Source organism: Vigna umbellata, chromosome 1, assembly GCF_029865625.1.
Source record: "Vigna umbellata cultivar VRB3 chromosome 1, Vumbellata_1.0, whole genome shotgun sequence".
In the NCBI taxonomy this organism is placed as follows: Eukaryota; Viridiplantae; Streptophyta; class Magnoliopsida; order Fabales; family Fabaceae; genus Vigna; species Vigna umbellata.
In genome coordinates this window covers 24,580,473-24,598,315 of record NC_142165.1, presented here as the reverse complement: position 1 = coordinate 24,598,315, position 17,843 = coordinate 24,580,473, and the positions used below count along the sequence as shown (strand labels likewise).

General features: G+C 30.5%; 2 protein-coding genes across 2 annotated transcripts; both read right to left on the bottom strand.

Moving 5' to 3' along the window:
* Positions 1 to 1,211: 1,211 nt before the first annotated feature.
* Positions 1,212 to 5,989, bottom strand: LOC124836526 (ras-related protein RABC1). The gene is made up of 6 exons (XM_047311695.2): positions 5,562 to 5,989; positions 4,116 to 4,184; positions 3,376 to 3,441; positions 2,580 to 2,701; positions 2,287 to 2,415; positions 1,212 to 1,602 (listed from the first exon to the last, which is right to left on the bottom strand). Exons 1-6 carry the CDS (start codon positions 5,701 to 5,703, stop codon positions 1,492 to 1,494), a joined length of 639 nt encoding a protein of 212 aa, XP_047167651.1. The 5' UTR covers positions 5,704 to 5,989; the 3' UTR covers positions 1,212 to 1,491.
* A 3,869-nt stretch (positions 5,990 to 9,858) lies between these two features.
* On the bottom strand, positions 9,859 to 11,355 carry LOC124836527 (uncharacterized). The gene has a single exon (XM_088101422.1). The coding sequence runs from the start codon at positions 11,234 to 11,236 to the stop codon at positions 10,238 to 10,240; it is 999 nt and encodes a 332-aa protein (XP_087957548.1). The 5' UTR covers positions 11,237 to 11,355; the 3' UTR covers positions 9,859 to 10,237.
* Between the last annotated feature and the right edge of the window lie 6,488 nt (positions 11,356 to 17,843).

The window sequence follows — 17,843 nt, the reverse complement described above, 5'->3', positions numbered from 1 at the left end:
TGATTTGTATTTTAAATAATGAGACGAATTTAAAATTTCTATTTATATTAGCGAATTATTTTAATTTTAAAATACTCAATCTTATTATTTTAAAATATTTATTAGTTCTAGTACTCTATCTTAAATTCTTACACTTCTTAGTTTTGTTCATTATTGATATGCTTGTTGGCTTATTATGTCATCATATACATAATAAATTGATTTTATTATATTAACTTAGACTTAAAAATACACTTTCATGTATTAGAGTTTCTTAAGAAATATTTTAGAGAAATTTGTTTGGGTGATATAATATCGGACGTGCTGAAATTCTCTCTATCCCACATAATTTAAATAAATTACTAAAAAACAAACACATTGTAAATAATCCAAACTAAAAGGACTAATAGTAACTTCGGTTTACTATATCAATTAAAATAAAAATACATATTCTTAATTAGTAGTAACATCTTTGTATTTTAAACAAACTAAAAAATATTAGCTTGTAATAAGTCTTTACTGAACCATTTTCAACAAATATCTTCAGGATTTTTCCCCCACCAACATATTTTTGTTAAAGGAAAGAAGGTAATAATAATATGAATCAGAACGTTTGATTTGTGCTACTTGCAGAAAAAGACCATTTACAGCGGCCACAAATTATTACGTTACCATTTTTTTTATTTTGGGATATTGTCCTTTACAAGGTGTTATAGACATTTTTCCGAGAAAAACTGTAAGTATTCTAGATTTTAACAATTTAATAATACAAACATGCACTTCATTGAATTTAAGATTAGTGTGATATATTTTTAATTAAATGTCAACCGTCGAGTACATAACCTCTCATAAGAATTCATGTTTCAGAGGTAAATCAATCCTTATCAGCATTATGAAATGACAATATCTGACAGGCTTCTAATTAAGACTATACACATTTAAAGCATGATGCAAAGTGTTTTCTTTTGCCCTGTCCTCAATCCACTGAGTTAAATTAAGGTAATCTTCCAATCGTTCTTTTCTAATTATAATTTGACTCTAATATGCAATGACCATGAATAATTAGTTGTTAATTTGATAACAAGATACGTTGGGTCATGGCTATGAATTTACTGCTTTGCCATATCTGAACACTCGATTGCAGATTAAACAAATATATGATGTTGCATACTACTTTTACGTCGAAGAAGATGGTAGCTTAATAACTGCTACGCGTTTGTCGACGAAAAATGTCCCCTTGAAGCACAGCGTTGATCATGTTAAAACATCAAAAGCGTTATATATACAAACAGTATTCATATGCAGGTGCACTATAACTATGCCCAGATGATTGCTCAAACCAAATAACATGGAGATCTTTAAACATAAGGTAAATTCTTGAGAAGAAAAATAATTTAATCTTGATATACATGCTATAATAAAGTTATTTTGTTACACGTAATGAATTTAATTGCCCTTGAAATCCAGATCATACCAAGAAGTGGAAGGTGAAAGCCCCCTTAAACATGTAAATCATGAGCAGCAGCCACCACTTGTAGCATCAGAATTTTGTGCTTTCTGCTTGAAGATGTTCTTTTTCCCACCAGATGAGCCCTCAGCCAAGAGACTTGGTGTCTCCAAAATCTGCAGATAAACATGAAAACTCAAATTTGAAGCATTTCTTTCATTTTTATGAGGGTGTTGACTTGTAATTTATACAAATAAATAGAAGTAACAACACCCTAAATTCTATTGACAAAAAGTTTCCAAAAAGTAAATCTTGCAATCTATGTCAATAAGAAATAGTACTTTGTGAACAAAAATAGATGGGACATACAAAAGTTTGGGCATTTTGTCAGTTGTTTTGTATTTTATTTTCTATTGTTTCTTTTGGTTCCAGTTATCTCAGACAACTAAGATTTCCCTTCCCATAGGGCCAGGATTTGTTTTATTTTGGAGATTTATATCCCATATAACAGGCATACTGGCTGCAGCATACGGGTAATTTTTGTTGCATTAATAAACTTAAGAATCTTTAATTGTGATAGAAAATATTTTCAACCATATAATAGGTTTCACTTCTCTTTTCAACCATTCCCACAGCTTGTATCCTAATAACAAGAGGCTAATTCTGTTCATCGTAACAAAGTTTCCCAAGTTACTATTCATTTCATTGCTTGAAGTCAAGTTGTTCCAAAAATATTTTATGAGAAGGCATCACCAAAGAACACAAGAATAGCAATAATAACCATTTCAAATATTTTAGTGTCCCCTTGCTTGCTGTTTCCTTGATTTGAGGATTTTGGAAGAGTTGCATTATATGTGTACCTTCATTACAAGCTCATCAAAACATTGTGCAACATTGACTCTTGTTTTTGCACTGCACTCAGTAAACAGACATCCATATTCCCTTGCAAAGTTTATCCCTTCAGTTTTGCTGACAACCCTTTCACTTTCCTGAAATAAGAGAGCCTATTAGGACGAGGATTACTTTCTTCCATGCCAACTTTGAATATGACAGTTCACATGAGCAGCATTTGAAACTTTCAGTATTAATGAATCAAGAATGACCCTCAATTTCTTAGAACTAAGAGTAACACAAAAGTTCACTAACAACACACCTTATCAACTTTGTTTCCTACAAGCATCTTGATGCAATCTTGATTGGTTGAGTAAAGGTCAATTTCTTTAGCCCATATATCAGATAGATTCGTAAAAGTTTCCCGCCTTGTGACATCATATACTGTACACAAACAACCAAGAATCGTTGAATAGACTTATAATATAAACTGCAGAAGAATATGATTCTATGCTTAAACAATTTAAACAGTCACATCATATTTGGAAAGAAAACACGTCCAACATCTATAAATAATCTATGGAATATGTCCAACATTCTCGTTGCAGTTGTATTTAGTTTACGATATATTCAATCTGAAGCAAATTTCCTGCAAGTCAAGGTCATATCGCTGACAGAAACTTAACCATGACATCTCACCATACCAAGTGCTGGAAGGCTCCTCACTAGGGAACGTACCAAGGTGTAACCTTACCACTGGACAGCTCTTCACATATAATAATAAACTTGCAAAATCATTTGACAAAATGTGTTTTATGCACAACAATAAATTCAGCATTTAATGACACCATACACATGCAAGGTCATCATCAAAGGAAAACAATGACAACATACATGTCATCAATGAATTCATTTTAATCACCCGTTTGTTAAATTTATACAGTATATATTCATAATTGATAAAATTGAAATATGTGCAAACTATACAGAGCCATGTTGTATGATTTACAGTTGAACAAGATACCAAAAATTAAACAAATAAGAAATGAAGTGTACAGCATATGCATTGAATAGCAAAAAAAAATATTGCGAAGTACAGAGAAAATCATGAAACATACCCAAAATTATTCCTTGAGCTCCTCTATAATATGAACTAGTAAGTGTTCTAAACCTTTCCTGCCCCGCTGCACAAAGAGAAAATACAAAGTATTGCAATTAAGTTATTCAAATGATATGACTTCTTTAAAGGATAAGGTAAACAAATTTGCATTCTTTAAAGGATAAGTTAAACAAATTTGCAACAAATGCAGAATTCAGTATATCAGATGCTTCTGATCTCTGTATATACTGCACAAAATAGGCAGCGCATTTCGTGTTCTCTTAAATATACATTGTATATATGCTGAATATCAACAAAATATATTTGAGATATAATTCTATGATATACTATACTAATCAATTAGCAACTTCAATATCATTGAGAAGATGCATTCCAATATGCTGACTTTAAACAATGTTACAGAACTTTCCCAATTCTGTTTAAAGCTGAGCGCTAAGATTTTTAATCTTGATCTCAAAATCCAGGTTGCATCCTAATATATGTTAATGAACCAACAGTGAGATATTCAAAAATAAATTTCAAAAATTTCATTTCAGTTGTGATGGAAAATGTTATAACTAAAGATCAAAACATGAGAGCTCCATAGCTTCACGCTCACTTAGCAGTATGAGTTCATAGCAATGGTAAAAGTTATTTTCCTTAAACCCCAACTACTATAGAATTTGAAAGTATACAACAAAAGCAAACAACACAGAATAAAAGGGATTTGGCCTATCAAGAAATTATAATTGAAAATACCTGTGTCCCAAATAGCAAGTTTTAATTTTTTTCCTCCAATTGTAACATACTTAACTTTGAAATCTACACCTGCAACACGATTATAAGAAGAATCAATGCATATTTGACCGAGTAGAAAATATAACTTTCTCATAAATAATTGCACGAATCTCTACAATTATGTAACAAACCACATGGATATAAACTTTCGTAATGGGGTTATCATGACTGATGCAGACAAACACTCAATATTTCTTTTAGCCAAAATAAAATATTAGAAACAATAGAATGTTACTTAACACAACATTGAAGCCAGTATTCTCCAATCCTGATTTAGATTTGATCCTCTATAACAGATACTACTAGATCCAGTAAACAATCAAGTGTATGAAGCCTGATCTGACTGGCCATAACCTGTCAATCATGTAGACTAGGTACTGACTTGTGTATTAGGAGTCAAAATATATACAAGTTAGCGTTGTAAATGAGCTAATCTAGTAATAAATTATTTGAGCTTATTTCATTAATTGCTCAAACAAGCTTGTTTGTTTTACCAACCAAATAATCTTAAGCATATGGCTAAGATTTAGGCTTACTTATACAAATGACTCATGCTCAAGCATCATCGGTTTGACATTAAAAGCTCGTGTGAGGGATAGAGTGTGTATACATGTTAATCTCAAATAAGAAACGAGATATATTTAGCAAATTGTAATCCACTTATATATGAACAAGCTAAAAGTTGCTTATTTTTAAACAAGTCGCTGCCAAGAAAAACTTTGACTCATTTAAACAAATGAGTCAGTCAGAGTCATACGTTTTTGCAAGCCAAACTTGGACTTTCAAGTGCTCGGCTTGGGTTCACTCATTTACACCCTTAATATTGGGAGTGGCGACTTCAACCCTGTCGAGTAACTTGGACTACAATGCCACTGAACCATACAATTAAGTTCACAAGAACACATGACTAATTAAAATGAGTACCAAGATCTCAATGAGCTCTTCGAGGATGAAACGTTAATAAAATAAAAGTAACCCCTATAAGTCTAGATGAATTAGAAAGACATCACCAACCAACCCCATCCAATTCCATCGATAATTATATTACCACATCACTTAAAAGAAGAAAACTGCTAGCAACACTCTTTGGGGGTGGAAATTGATTACAAATCATAAAAAATTTCAAATCAGGACAGAGGATATAGATGAGAAGTGAGAACCATCCAAAATTTATAATTTCAAGAGTACTTCAAAGGAGTGTTAGAGATTGTATTGTATGTTCGTAACATTTCTACGCATCACAAATCCACCAGGTAACTAACACTTCAGACCTTCAACTACAAATTCTACCCCTTATAATTTCTTCTAACACCGATCATCAGAGAGAAGCTCTTGAACTAAAATTTACAAAAATAGATAACAAAAGCAGGGTGGGAGAATTATATATATATTTTAAATGTTACCAACCGATGGTGGGAGAAAGATCCTCGAAATTATCGGAGGTGAAGCTCAAAAGCAGGGTGCTTTTGCCAACGCCGGAATCCCCAATCAAGAGAAGCTTGAACAAGTAATCGAATTCGGGTTGACTCGAGGAAGACGAAGCATCCATTGAGAATCCCAGATGAGAAATTCAATCGACAATGCTTGGACTTGGCTCTTAATTTGATGGATAGGTTCAATTTTGGATTGGATCTAAGAAGGGTTTTGCTTCTCTTTCTTTTTCTTCTTTTATTCGATTCCTTGGAAATTGCTTCGATTCGATGGAAAGTGGAAGGAAGCAGAAAGTGAAGGGAAAGGATGGAAGTGAAGGAGTGTATAGAAGGTTATGGAAAACCCGTTTAAAGTTTGTCGCGTGCCTTTTGCGGTGATTATTTTGGTTGTCGGTGTTTTCGCACCCACACTTTACGCTTCCTTGATTAATGGGAGAAAATCATATTATATACTTCTTATAATAAAATTTAAATCGTGTTTAGATAAGAATTTTAGTAATTAAAAAATTAAATATATAATATTTAAATTATTTATAGTTGAATTTTTTTTTTAATTTTAAAATATTTTATTTGAATGGAGTAATTAAAATATTTTATATATTTTAAATTTTTTATATATATTAATTTATTAGTTAAAATTGAAATTTAAATTGCTATGATTTTACATAAAATTTACAAGTTAAATTTCAGGCATAATCGTAACATAACATAATAGAATTGGTAAGATCATCATACAAACTTGTAAAATCGTATAAATTTACATTTTTTAAAATTTTTTGTTGCACCCTCTTCACCTTATTAAGTAAATGAAACCAAAATCTAACTAAAAGTTAATGTAACTAAAAAAATTCCAATGTTATATGTTGTCACCACATTTCATCCAATTATTATTAAAATTTATTTCCCAATTAAAAATCAATACAAATATGTAACACCGTCACACTATCCAATTAAAAATTAAAATTTTCTCTTTTTATCGACATAAATTATGAATACACACGAAACATTTATTTTGGTTAAAGGTCAAACCCAAGATGGTGGTGAAGAAAATTATGTTCTTGCTATCCTACTCTTTTATGAAGGATACAACGTTAATGAAGATCCTTTGACTATACGAACCCCTTCATGATCTTAAGCATAATTGTGATTTTAACTACCTTAGTAATTTAATTTCTCTTTGAAAAAATTTATTTTAAAATATATGAATAACTCATTTCTATCCTTTGGTATAGAATGACTTGTCTTGATCTTATGACTCGTTTCTATTTTCAGCCTGACAAACTCGTATTGATCTTTAGCTTGGATTGATTACTTTCGACCTTCAACTCGGATTAACTCGTCTCAACTTCATGTTAGAAGTCTTACATTGACTAGAGATAACGTCAGTTTATAGTATATAAGTGGGGTGCAAACCTCCCTTATATACAAGTTGGTTTTGTAGGGTTGAGTTAGATTTAAAGTTCACTTTTTAACATGGTATTAAAGTCTATCCTAACGAGTTTTGTTGTTTGTTGGATCTATTGTCCAACTTATTATCGGACCATCCACTAAGGTCTAGTTTCACATTAACTAGAGATAAGGTCAATTTATAGTATATAAGTGGATGCAAATTTTATCTTACAAGCTGGTTTTGTAAGGTTGAGTTAGACTTAAAGTCCACTTCTTAAAACTTAGGGCCCGAACCGACTTGGCTTGAGCTTCGGCCAAGGCCAACTTAGCTCAACATTTGGCCAGAAATGAGTCAATCTACTTGGCTCGACCTTTGGCTTGACTGACTCATCTCAACCCTTAATTAGGGTTGACTTGTTTCAAGCTTCAGCCCCAAGTATAGTCATCTCGATCTTCGCCTTGACTAACTCCTCTTGACCTTCGACCATGATCGATCAATTCGACATTCGTCTCGAGTTGAAGCAGCTCAACCTTCAACCCAAGCTAACTTGTTTCTTCCTTCGACTTGTCCCAACCTTTATGACCTTCAGTCCATACAAGCTCATTTCTACCTTAGACTCTTGTCAAATTGTCTCAACCTTTAGCCTTTTCGATCAATCTCAACCTTTGGTCTAACTGACTCGTCTTAACCATCCATTATAGACGATTCAGTTCGACCTTCGTTATGTGTCGGATTGACTCAACCTTTGGCTTGCACTGGTTCACTTTGACTTTTAGCCTACATCGATTTGGTTATACATTCATCCTACTTCGATTCAAGAATAATCATATTATTATAAATATAAATGGGACGTCAATATTCTATTATGAATTCTTTCTAGTCACCATGATCTAAAACGAGTTGAACTTCTAAAGCATCCAAGATGCACTTGTGGTTGAGTGTTGATTTTCTTGGTTTACAAAGTATTTAACATAAAAATTGTTTGGATCTGAAACATGTCTACATCAAGATCTCCTTAAGAGAGTCTAACGTTTTTGAAAAAGTAGAATACCAATGTTGCAAAGTCAATTAATTGTGTTAGACATTGTACCTTACTATAAAGAAGAAGGAAACTACTAATCCTAGGCTCATGTCATGTATAAGAGAAGTAGAGTAAGGAAGCCATGTACATCTAATGTTGCATGGAAAACATTTACACATGTACGTTCTTGTTCAGAAAATAATTGTTGAAGATGAAAAGCTTGTCAATCTCTCGAAAGGAATTTGAAACAACCATTTTCTTCTTATATTTTTATTTAAAATAATTCTCTTTAAAGAGGAAAGGTAGACGATGCTTATGAAATAAAACATTACAAACATTACAAACGATATCACACATACACGTTCATATAATATAATTAAATAAAAGAAATAAAACATGTATTATGCATACAACACAGATCAAACCCATAGTCACCAACCCATAAGAAAGAACTCTATCCAATGTTACACTTCAATTTTGTATAACTTATCTTTTCTTATTTTACTTAATGACATTTATACCTACCACCTTTCTAAATATTTTATTTTTTTCTAGATCTTAAAAATATGGATATGGATAATACTCAATTTTTTAAATTAGATACGAGGACATGATAACGAGTATATACATATCATTCTCATCTTATTCATTTCTTTATACTTATCCCCATACCTCATTTTCATATTCATCCGTATTTTAAATTACTAAAACACATTTAATTTATTAAATAATTTGAAGAGCTTATAATAAAATTTAATTTGGCTGTTATAAGAAACATATTTCATCAATTTTACTCAAATTATTTGATCTTTATTCAATTACTATTTTGATACTGTTATTATATATATATATATATATATATATATATATATATATATATTTTGTATTATTTGGTTACAATAATATAATGAGATTTAATATGAATATATTATTAAAAAAATATAAAGATATGAAAATACATATAAAAACATCTCTACAAAAAGGGAGAATAACTTTGAATCATTCTCTCAATATTAACAACTTTTTTCACTCATTACTCTCTTTTTCATCTACTCACTAGAGTGTCGTTTATGAGTAGTTAATTCAATTTTACATCTATTTGTCATTTAAGTGGTCATTTATGGATAAACTATCATTCCATTTTGTATCAACTTGTCATTTAAATTGAATTTATTTTTCATTATCATCCAGAGCTCTCATTCATATTCCAATAAGATTATTTTAGAAATTTCTCCTTCCTTTGTAGCTTAACCAACGAAATCCAACTTATTGTAAAACCAATTAAAATTCAAAATCCCTTTTTCCCTATCTATAGGTAATATTAGTGATAAAAAAATTCACTCTCTCAAATGAAGACATATTTTGAAGTTCTTCATAAGCAAATCTAAAAAAATAAAATAAGAAAAATATTGAAATTAGTTTATGCATAAACTAATTTATAAAAAAAATCTCTTGTATAGTTTCTTTAAATTTTTTAACTTGAGCTAACGCAGAAACTAATTTTAATTTCTAAACAATTGATTCTATTTTTCTTCTTTTTCCTAAATACATGCTCAATTTTGCCTAGATATCCATGGGGTTCAATACAATTTATTACAAATGAACTTTTCAGGATCGTAAAAAGTGCAGTAAAAATAGAATAAAATAAAATAAATTCATGTAGGGTCATAGTTAATTCACAACCTTTCTCCTTTTGTAGAAGTAACCAATGAAATTTCATTTTCTTACCATTTCAGAACAACAAATGAGTCATTTAATTATAACTCGTGATTCTATTTTTGCTCCACCACATACTCAGTGCCTAAATTAATATGCTGATAGATACTGCTTACCATAACATTATTCACACCCACAAACTCAATCTAATACCAAACAAAACATACCTCGCACCATTTATTAACACCTTTGCAAAAGAAGCAACATCAGAATTCCATTTTGTAGCAGCAAATCAAATACATACATAAGAACTCTTCAATCAGTTTTCTTCATTTTCCCTTTAATTTCACACTCAAAATGATGACATGATGATAAAGTACAGCAGATACAACCACATCATCAAACGCAAGTTCAGGTTCTCTGCTGTGTTTTTCAATGTTGTTTAGAACATAAAAATAAGTATATATGTATATATCAGTATATTGATAAGACATAACATATAAACAACATAAAAAAATTCATGAGAGAATCCGAATTTATGAAACACATGATGCTTGATTAGTTTATACCAAAGCTACGTTGTACATTAAACTTGGTACTGCTCGAGCTGAACATCCTTGGCTGTCAAAGGCACATACTCTCCTCGATAAACTTCAAGATAGTCTGCTAAAGCTGACTTGTCAATATTCTCATGATGAAAGGACTTGCAAACAAAGTAGATCACAGTTTGAACAACAAGCCCAAAGAGGAACAAACAAGACAAGAGAAGGAAACAAAGAACACCATATGCTGTTTTGTCCACAGAAATCACACTCCATCCATCCACCACAGTCTCCTTGAACAAAATTCTTATCAAAACAAAAGACCCGACAAGTGTAAAAAACACGAATATGGACAACACCATCTTTCCCTTTATTAACTCCTTGCTCCTCAACATGGCTCGAACCCCCCACGAATCCTCCAACACAGTCACAACACTCGCCAGCTGCCACACCACGGTGAGGTACACAAACCCAACGAAGTACAAAACCGCTATCACACCAAAAACCACAAAACCACCGGTGTTGAACCCGATTGAAATTGCCAACAAGAAGATAACCACCATGGTGACGATATTGTAAGCGAAAAAAGCAGCAAAGGCACATAAGAACGTCAACATGAGCCTCTTCCAAACCTTTGGGACCACTCTCATCACCTTCTTGAAAGTTACGTCTTTCGCTGTGTAGATGGAAGCGATGGTGTAGACCACTGCTGAGGTGGAAAGGAGGGAGAAGACGAGAAGCAGAGTGAAGTAAACGAGTTTGAAGAGCACAAGAGTGACCCATTCAGAAGAGATCATGTCGGAGAGCTTGTTGTATTGAGGGGTGTTGGGCTTCGTCTCATCCATGACTATTGAGTTGTAGAGAATCTTCCTGAAGAGGAGGGAGGAGACCTCTATGTGGAGGAGGAAGATGAAAGAGAGAGGGAGGATGAGTGTTAGGGTGATGTAGGAGAAGATTTTCCGCCATGAAAGTATGATCTTGGAGGCTTCTTTGTAGACACCAAAGAACCCAACAAATTGCATCTCTTCTTGTTCTCTATCCATGCTCTGCTTTGGAACTTTTCTTCAATGGAGTTTTGGCTTGAAAAATGGTTTAGTCGGTGGGTGAAGATGTGGAAGGAGATCGTGTGTTGGAAAGAGGATGAATGGTTTATAGCAAAAATCTAGAACGGGTTTGGAATTGTCCTCGACAAAGTACCCTTACTTTTCAAATGAATTGCTTTTGTTGAAAAGTCAATTAATCACTATTTTTCTTTCCTTACCTAATAAATAACCATTAATATATATATATATATATATATATATATATATATATATATATATATTTACCATTTTGTCTTAAATAAGTTTTCGTTACCCAAATACAATATTTTCTTTTCAAATTGTGTACTTTATAAATTGTATAATTTTGGTTTAATTTCATCAAACAAACAAATTATTTGTATCCCCCACTATTATGTTGTCTCTTTTAACTGATTATTGAAATATTTTAAAAATGTAACTTTTAATATATTGAACTTTTGGGACATTGTATTTAATAATCAAGTGATAAATTAATAGTCTACTGGATACATTATTTTATATTAATTAGTTGTCATTGTGTATTTATGACTAATATTACAATTGTGTATTCCTGTATAAGAGTATATCGTGTTTATTGTATAAATTAATTTAAAAGGATTGTGTGAAAAAAATTATTACACAATACATTAGAAAATGATTCAATTTTATCTTTTTGTGTTATTTATTATGTACTTTGTATCGGTTTATTTCACAATGTTGCCTAATTCTTTTAATTATTCTTCAACTCATTGCATAATTAGATGCGAAACATAAACTTTTGGTGAACGGCTTATTATTTTTAAACAATAAAGTTTTATCATTTTTGTTAGAATATTTTTACTAGGATAAATGGAGGAAATTGATTCGTAAGATCTACCATATAACTTTTTTATTTTTACAACTTTAAACTTATACTTAAATTTTAAGGATTTTTATATTTTATGTTCACACTTTTTCATCTATAATTTAAATATAAAGGAATAAACACAATACTAAAAAAATAAAAATGAATATATATGTAACAAAGGAAAGCATTAACGTGTGTTTAATGTATTTATTAGATCCGTGGACATTTTAAATTTAATTTGGTGGATGAAGTACATTTATCAAGAATTTGGTTGTAGGTCAAGATGAATGGAAAATAAGAGAATTGAATGAAAATGGCAAAGGTGTAAAATTGCGTGGAAATGGGTAGTATTTGGGGGAAAAGGAAAAGGCAAGACCAACCCACCAGGCAAGGAGTCATTCACGTCGACGCAAAGACTATAAAGTAGTCTTTCTATAATAATTAAATGAAGGGGTTTAGGTCAATATTTGGCATAGACTACACATCCACGCGCTTTGGATTTTTTTTTTTCCTTCTTGGAAAGTTCTCAATCTAAGACTAGACTTTGAGTTTCGATTTAAGATGGACATTGATCAGCTTACGATTGATTGAAGACCTTGATTAATTTAACATTTTTTACTTTTCTTTTTAAGTTTAATTATGTTTTTGTTATGTAAAATGATAAAAATAAAAATGAGCCAAATCTATTTTTTTTTAAGTTTTTTATTTTTAGTCCATTTAAATATAAAAATCATGATTTTCTTTTATCTTTATAGAACGAGTTGAATTGAGTATAGAAGCTATGTTTTAAAATAAATAAATAAAATATGTATAAATAGGTTAAAACAATTATTTATCATTTATTATAAACTTCACCTTTTAAAACCTTAAGCTTTTCTTACATTTTTTAAAATTTTAGATAGATCATCTATCGTTTCTATGATAATATCACATATATAGTTGAGAATGTAATATCGTTGCTATATTGTGTCAACGAATTTGTTGTGTTTTCTTTCTTCTTTGGCATTAGTGAGAACATTTTTGTAGTGGTTCTTCACCATAAGTATGATCTCCTTGCATTTTGTTTGTCCATTTATTACGGTGGAGGTTTCACTTTGATCACACCGAAACATATCTTGGTTTATGGATGTTATTAAGGTTGATGCACTATCTTCATTTTATTAATGAAATGAATGTGTGGTTGTTTATAGGGATTTCAATCATATCACTAGTACAAAAACGGTGTATAACGTCACGCGTTCAACATTCAACCATCACTGAATAACCAACTTTAAAAATGAGCGGTGACATTTTTGTAAATAAATGCAATTATTAACCGCCGTTTAGAATTGTAATTCGACGTAAAAGGATATAAAACGTCGAATGACTTTTAAATTCGACGTCAAAAGGTTGGTGAATTCAATAAAAATTTGAGTGAGAGATTTTCATTCACTTTATCTTAGCACGCGATACCCTCTTCTATTCTTAAACTTTTCTCAAACGAAGTTTGACAAGCATCAAATGTAATCTTTCCTTTGATACAAATGCATGTTAGTTAATTACTTTATATATGATTTTTGTTTGTTTTAACCGATTATTTTTGTGCTCTTATCCTTCATAGGTGCATTCTGTTTTCTCTCTCACATGACGAAACTTTATTTCGACGAACCCACCTTTTGAAGTTTAGTTTTCGTTTTCGTTTTGAAGAACTTATTTGTTGAACTTGTTTGTTGTTCTTGTTTAGTTGAACTTGTTTGTTATTGTTGTTTGATTGAACTTGTTTGTTGTTGGTTATTATTGTTTGTTCTTGATACTACACTACACGTTCATAGTTCATGCTTTATAAAATACAAAACACTAAAATTTATTATTTTTTTGTTTTTCATGTCTCGTAGAGTTGTCAAAAATGATCATAATTAATTTAAAAAAACAAAAAATTTGATTAACGTCGAATATTAACAAAATTCGACATTAATTTAACATTGAATTTTTTAAATTCGATGTAAATTTAACGTCTCCTAATATGATTTCGTTCGCGAATTCACGTTAAAAGCCCAAAATATTCGACGTTGTACGCGATTTTTGTGCTAGTGTATGAGTGCATGTTTGTCTCCATTATATTTTTATCGATATAAGTGTTGATTGAGTTTGAAATTTTGGTTTTTAAATTTGAAAGTTGTAATTTTGTTGTGTAAATTTAAAATATTAAATTACTTTTGTAGTAGTGAATATTATAAGTTGTTTAAAATTGTAATTTAGTTTTTAGGAATAGTATAAATTATATTGACTAATTAATTATTTTCGTCCTCAAGAGTGACTAAATTATAGTCATTAGATTGTTTAAAATTTTAGTGATTGAATTATAAAAAATTTATAAAATATATTGCATGAAAATTATAGGAAAAGTTTGTTTAGATGGAGTAAAATATATTGTAGAATAATTGTTTAAAGGATTAAAGAATATGGTAGGAATTAGTACCATCCAAAAACTTCTTTTTTGGAAAGGTATATTATAGAAAACACCATTGAATTTTGTTTAGGATACATGTTAAATATAAATCAACAAAAATTCTTAGGAGTTAACACGGTGAAAAATGTAAATGTATATAGGTTCCTGAAATGTGAAGATCATAAATGTGGTTCAAAAAGAAAGCGACGAAACACATTTGTAAATGTTGAACAATATTGATAAAGTAATCATTTATATATCATAACACAAAAACAAAATCAAGGTTGCACACCTAAATGGACGAAACATGGGCATTGTATAAATATAACAAGATTTTCTTAAATTGGTTTAAGAAAAAAAGGTATATGATGAGGGCATTGCTTCATAAACATTTTTGAGACTAGCCTGCAAGTCAAAAAAACTATCTGATTACATTTAAGATAAGATCGTCTAGAGAGACTAAATTGTAACAACTCATGCTTTGAAGTTTAACATATAATACTCAACGAAATATTACTTATAGAATGAAGTGTCTAACGAATTGTATTTGCTAAAGAATAACACTGAATAAAGTGTTTATCAATACAAATATTTATCCAAAGTGTTGAATGAAATAATCATTTACAATGTTTTTATAAATACAACATTTTAAAATAAATATTATCTAACCGACATGATTGACAAACAATGTCTAATATAATGGAAACCTTTAAGTAAACACTGAACCTAACATCCAAATAGTGTTAAGCCAATAAGCGTTTAACGAAAGGAATCATCAAGGATATTAGTATAACGCGCCAAACACTATCAAATGATATATGAATATCTGATATCACAATTGCATATAATGCATAAACTTAAAAAGCGCTAAACACTATAGAGCTCCTAACATAGCGTCTAATCGTCATAGCGTTTGAACAAAAAGAAAAAGCCTCTGAACACAACTGAAATTAAATATCTTTACAAGTTACTTAAAATAGACTAGCATCAAACAATTAAATCAACCATCACGCTTAAGCACTTAAGTCGTCTAACACTTCAAATGCCTAGGTCATGTAATGGTTTGAATGCATGTATGTTCAAGTACTTTTTGGCTGTCGTGTTGTGCTCTCTTTTTCTGTGTATATTATCAAATTTATTCAAAAGCATGCTCATAATAAGAAGAATGTTTAGAAACATGAGGATATTCAAAGAAAGTTTCATGAATACCTTTTGCCTGTCTCATCCGTACACAACACAGTTACTCTACAAGAAAGCAACATAGCTTATGACTTTATCATAAATGCTACATACCTAAAGGAAATTCAAATCTCTAAGTAATGGTCATATCTCAAAGAAGGCTACATAAAGAGGACTCGATAAAGAGATAAAGAACAACAAGGAAAAAAATGGAATTGCTATCATTGAATCATTACGTTGTTGCTCTACCTCTAAGTTTATATCGTCTAAAGCCTTTCGTTCAAAGAGAAAGAACCCTTACAAGCTTTTAGAAGTACATTGTATTATTCATATATCTTATTTACGAGAGTTGTCTTCTGTTTTGTAACAAACCAAAACACTCGTGTTATATTCAGAAGTGAATTCAAACACTTATATTGTTTAACTCTTGAGTTAAACATTCTAGACAGGTTGTCTAGTATGGATATCAAGAGCGGTTAAACTCATTTTAGTCAGATTGACTAGGGTTGGAACCAAGAGTGATTGATAATACTTGGTGTATACCAAGAGTGGTTTGTACTCGTTGTAATCTTTGTAAATTTTTAGTGAAACTCTTTAAAAAGTCTTAAGGGAGAGTAGATGTAACTCAGGTTGAGGGAACCAATATAAAAATACTTGTGTTATTATTTTTCTTGCTTAAAATGTTTTCCTATACACTTTATTAAAAATACACATGTTTAACAATTATTGCAGATCGTCTAACCCGTACAATAATCATTAAGTGTTGATTTGCGAAAAAGATTAAAACACTATTCAACCCCTCCTTCCCTTATATAGTGTTTTCTTGCATTTTAATTGGTATTAAAAGGGTTAATTCTTAACAGAACTTGTGGAAATGATCCAGATCCTAATGGAAAATGAAGGATATGCCATCAATCGTCGTCCTATATTCAAAGGAGAAAAAATCAATCATTAGAAGCAAAGAATGATTACTTTCTTTGAATCATGTCACGTCAACATGTGGGATATTGTAGAAAATGGAAACTTTATACTTCTGAATAGAGAAGGAGAGCCCTTGGCTAGAATCTCTTGGTCAGAAGATCATAAACTTAGTTATCTTTTGAACTCTGAGGCTAACAATATATTAATGTGTGCTCTGTGTGAAGAAGAGTATGAAAAGGTATAACAATGTAAAAGTGCAAAAGATATGTGGGACATACTGATAAACACATACGAAGAAACCAACAAAGTCAAAGAAGAAGAGGCAATAAGTACTTTAGAAGAACTAAGCTCATTTAAAGATGATGAAGAAGTCAAACTATGTCTAATGTTTGACTCAGTTGGTGATACATTAGATAACTCTAACGAGGAGGTAGATTTTAGTGATATTCATTCTGTCATTGAAGCATATGATGAATTAATGCCAAATTCCTCAAAAATGGCAAAAGCTTATCAAAGTTTAAGAAAACAATTTAAAATTATTTAAAAGAAAATGAGATTTGGAAAAATGATTTGGCATCATCTAAGTTTGATGTAAAATCCTTCCTAACAACCTATAAAGGAAGCTAATTATTTTGAAACAAGAAAATGAAAATCTCTTTTTGAAAAATGTTAAGCTAGTGAAGAACACAACTATAGCTAAAACCACTAAACGCCTCAAACAACTTCAAAACAACATAATATAGTAGAATTCCTTAAACTTGATTTCTGCACACTTCATTCTACAAATGTAGATTAAGAAGGGTTGTTTTTTCTTTAAATTTTTCATTTAAATACATGATAGGTGTCTACATTGATATGTTTGTTAAGACAAGATCCTCTAGAGAGACTAAACTATCTAGCAACTCATGTTTTAAAGTTTAACATACAATACTTAACGAAATATTATTTATAGAATGAAGCGTCTAACAAATTGTATTTGCCTAAGACTAACCGTGAATAATGAGTTTATCAATACAACTTTCTATTCAAAGTGTTGAATGAAATAATCATTTACCATGTTGAACTTAATGGTGAAACTCAAGATTTAATATCCAAACAATATTGAGTCAATGAGCGTTTAACGTAATGAATTATCACAGATATCAGTATAATGTGTTAAAAAATGCTATCAAATGATATATGAACGTATGATATAAGGAGATATAAGATATATT

What these genes read in the sequence shown, in the direction of transcription:
- LOC124836527 (XM_088101422.1), bottom strand. Translation starts at nt 11,236, where the DNA reads ATGGATAGAGAACAAGAAGAGATGCAATTTGTTGGGTTCTTTGGTGTC.
- LOC124836526 (XM_047311695.2), bottom strand. Translation starts at nt 5,703, where the DNA reads ATGGATGCTTCGTCTTCCTCGAGTCAACCCGAATTCGATTACTTGTTC. An exon ending in ACTTGCTATTTGGGACACAG is followed by an intron (nt 3,442 to 4,115) that starts GTATTTTCAATT and finishes CTCTTTGTGCAG; the next exon opens with CGGGGCAGGAAAGGTTTAGA. An exon ending in TAGGAAACAAAGTTGATAAG is followed by an intron (nt 2,416 to 2,579) that starts GTGTGTTGTTAG and finishes CTCTTATTTCAG; the next exon opens with GAAAGTGAAAGGGTTGTCAG.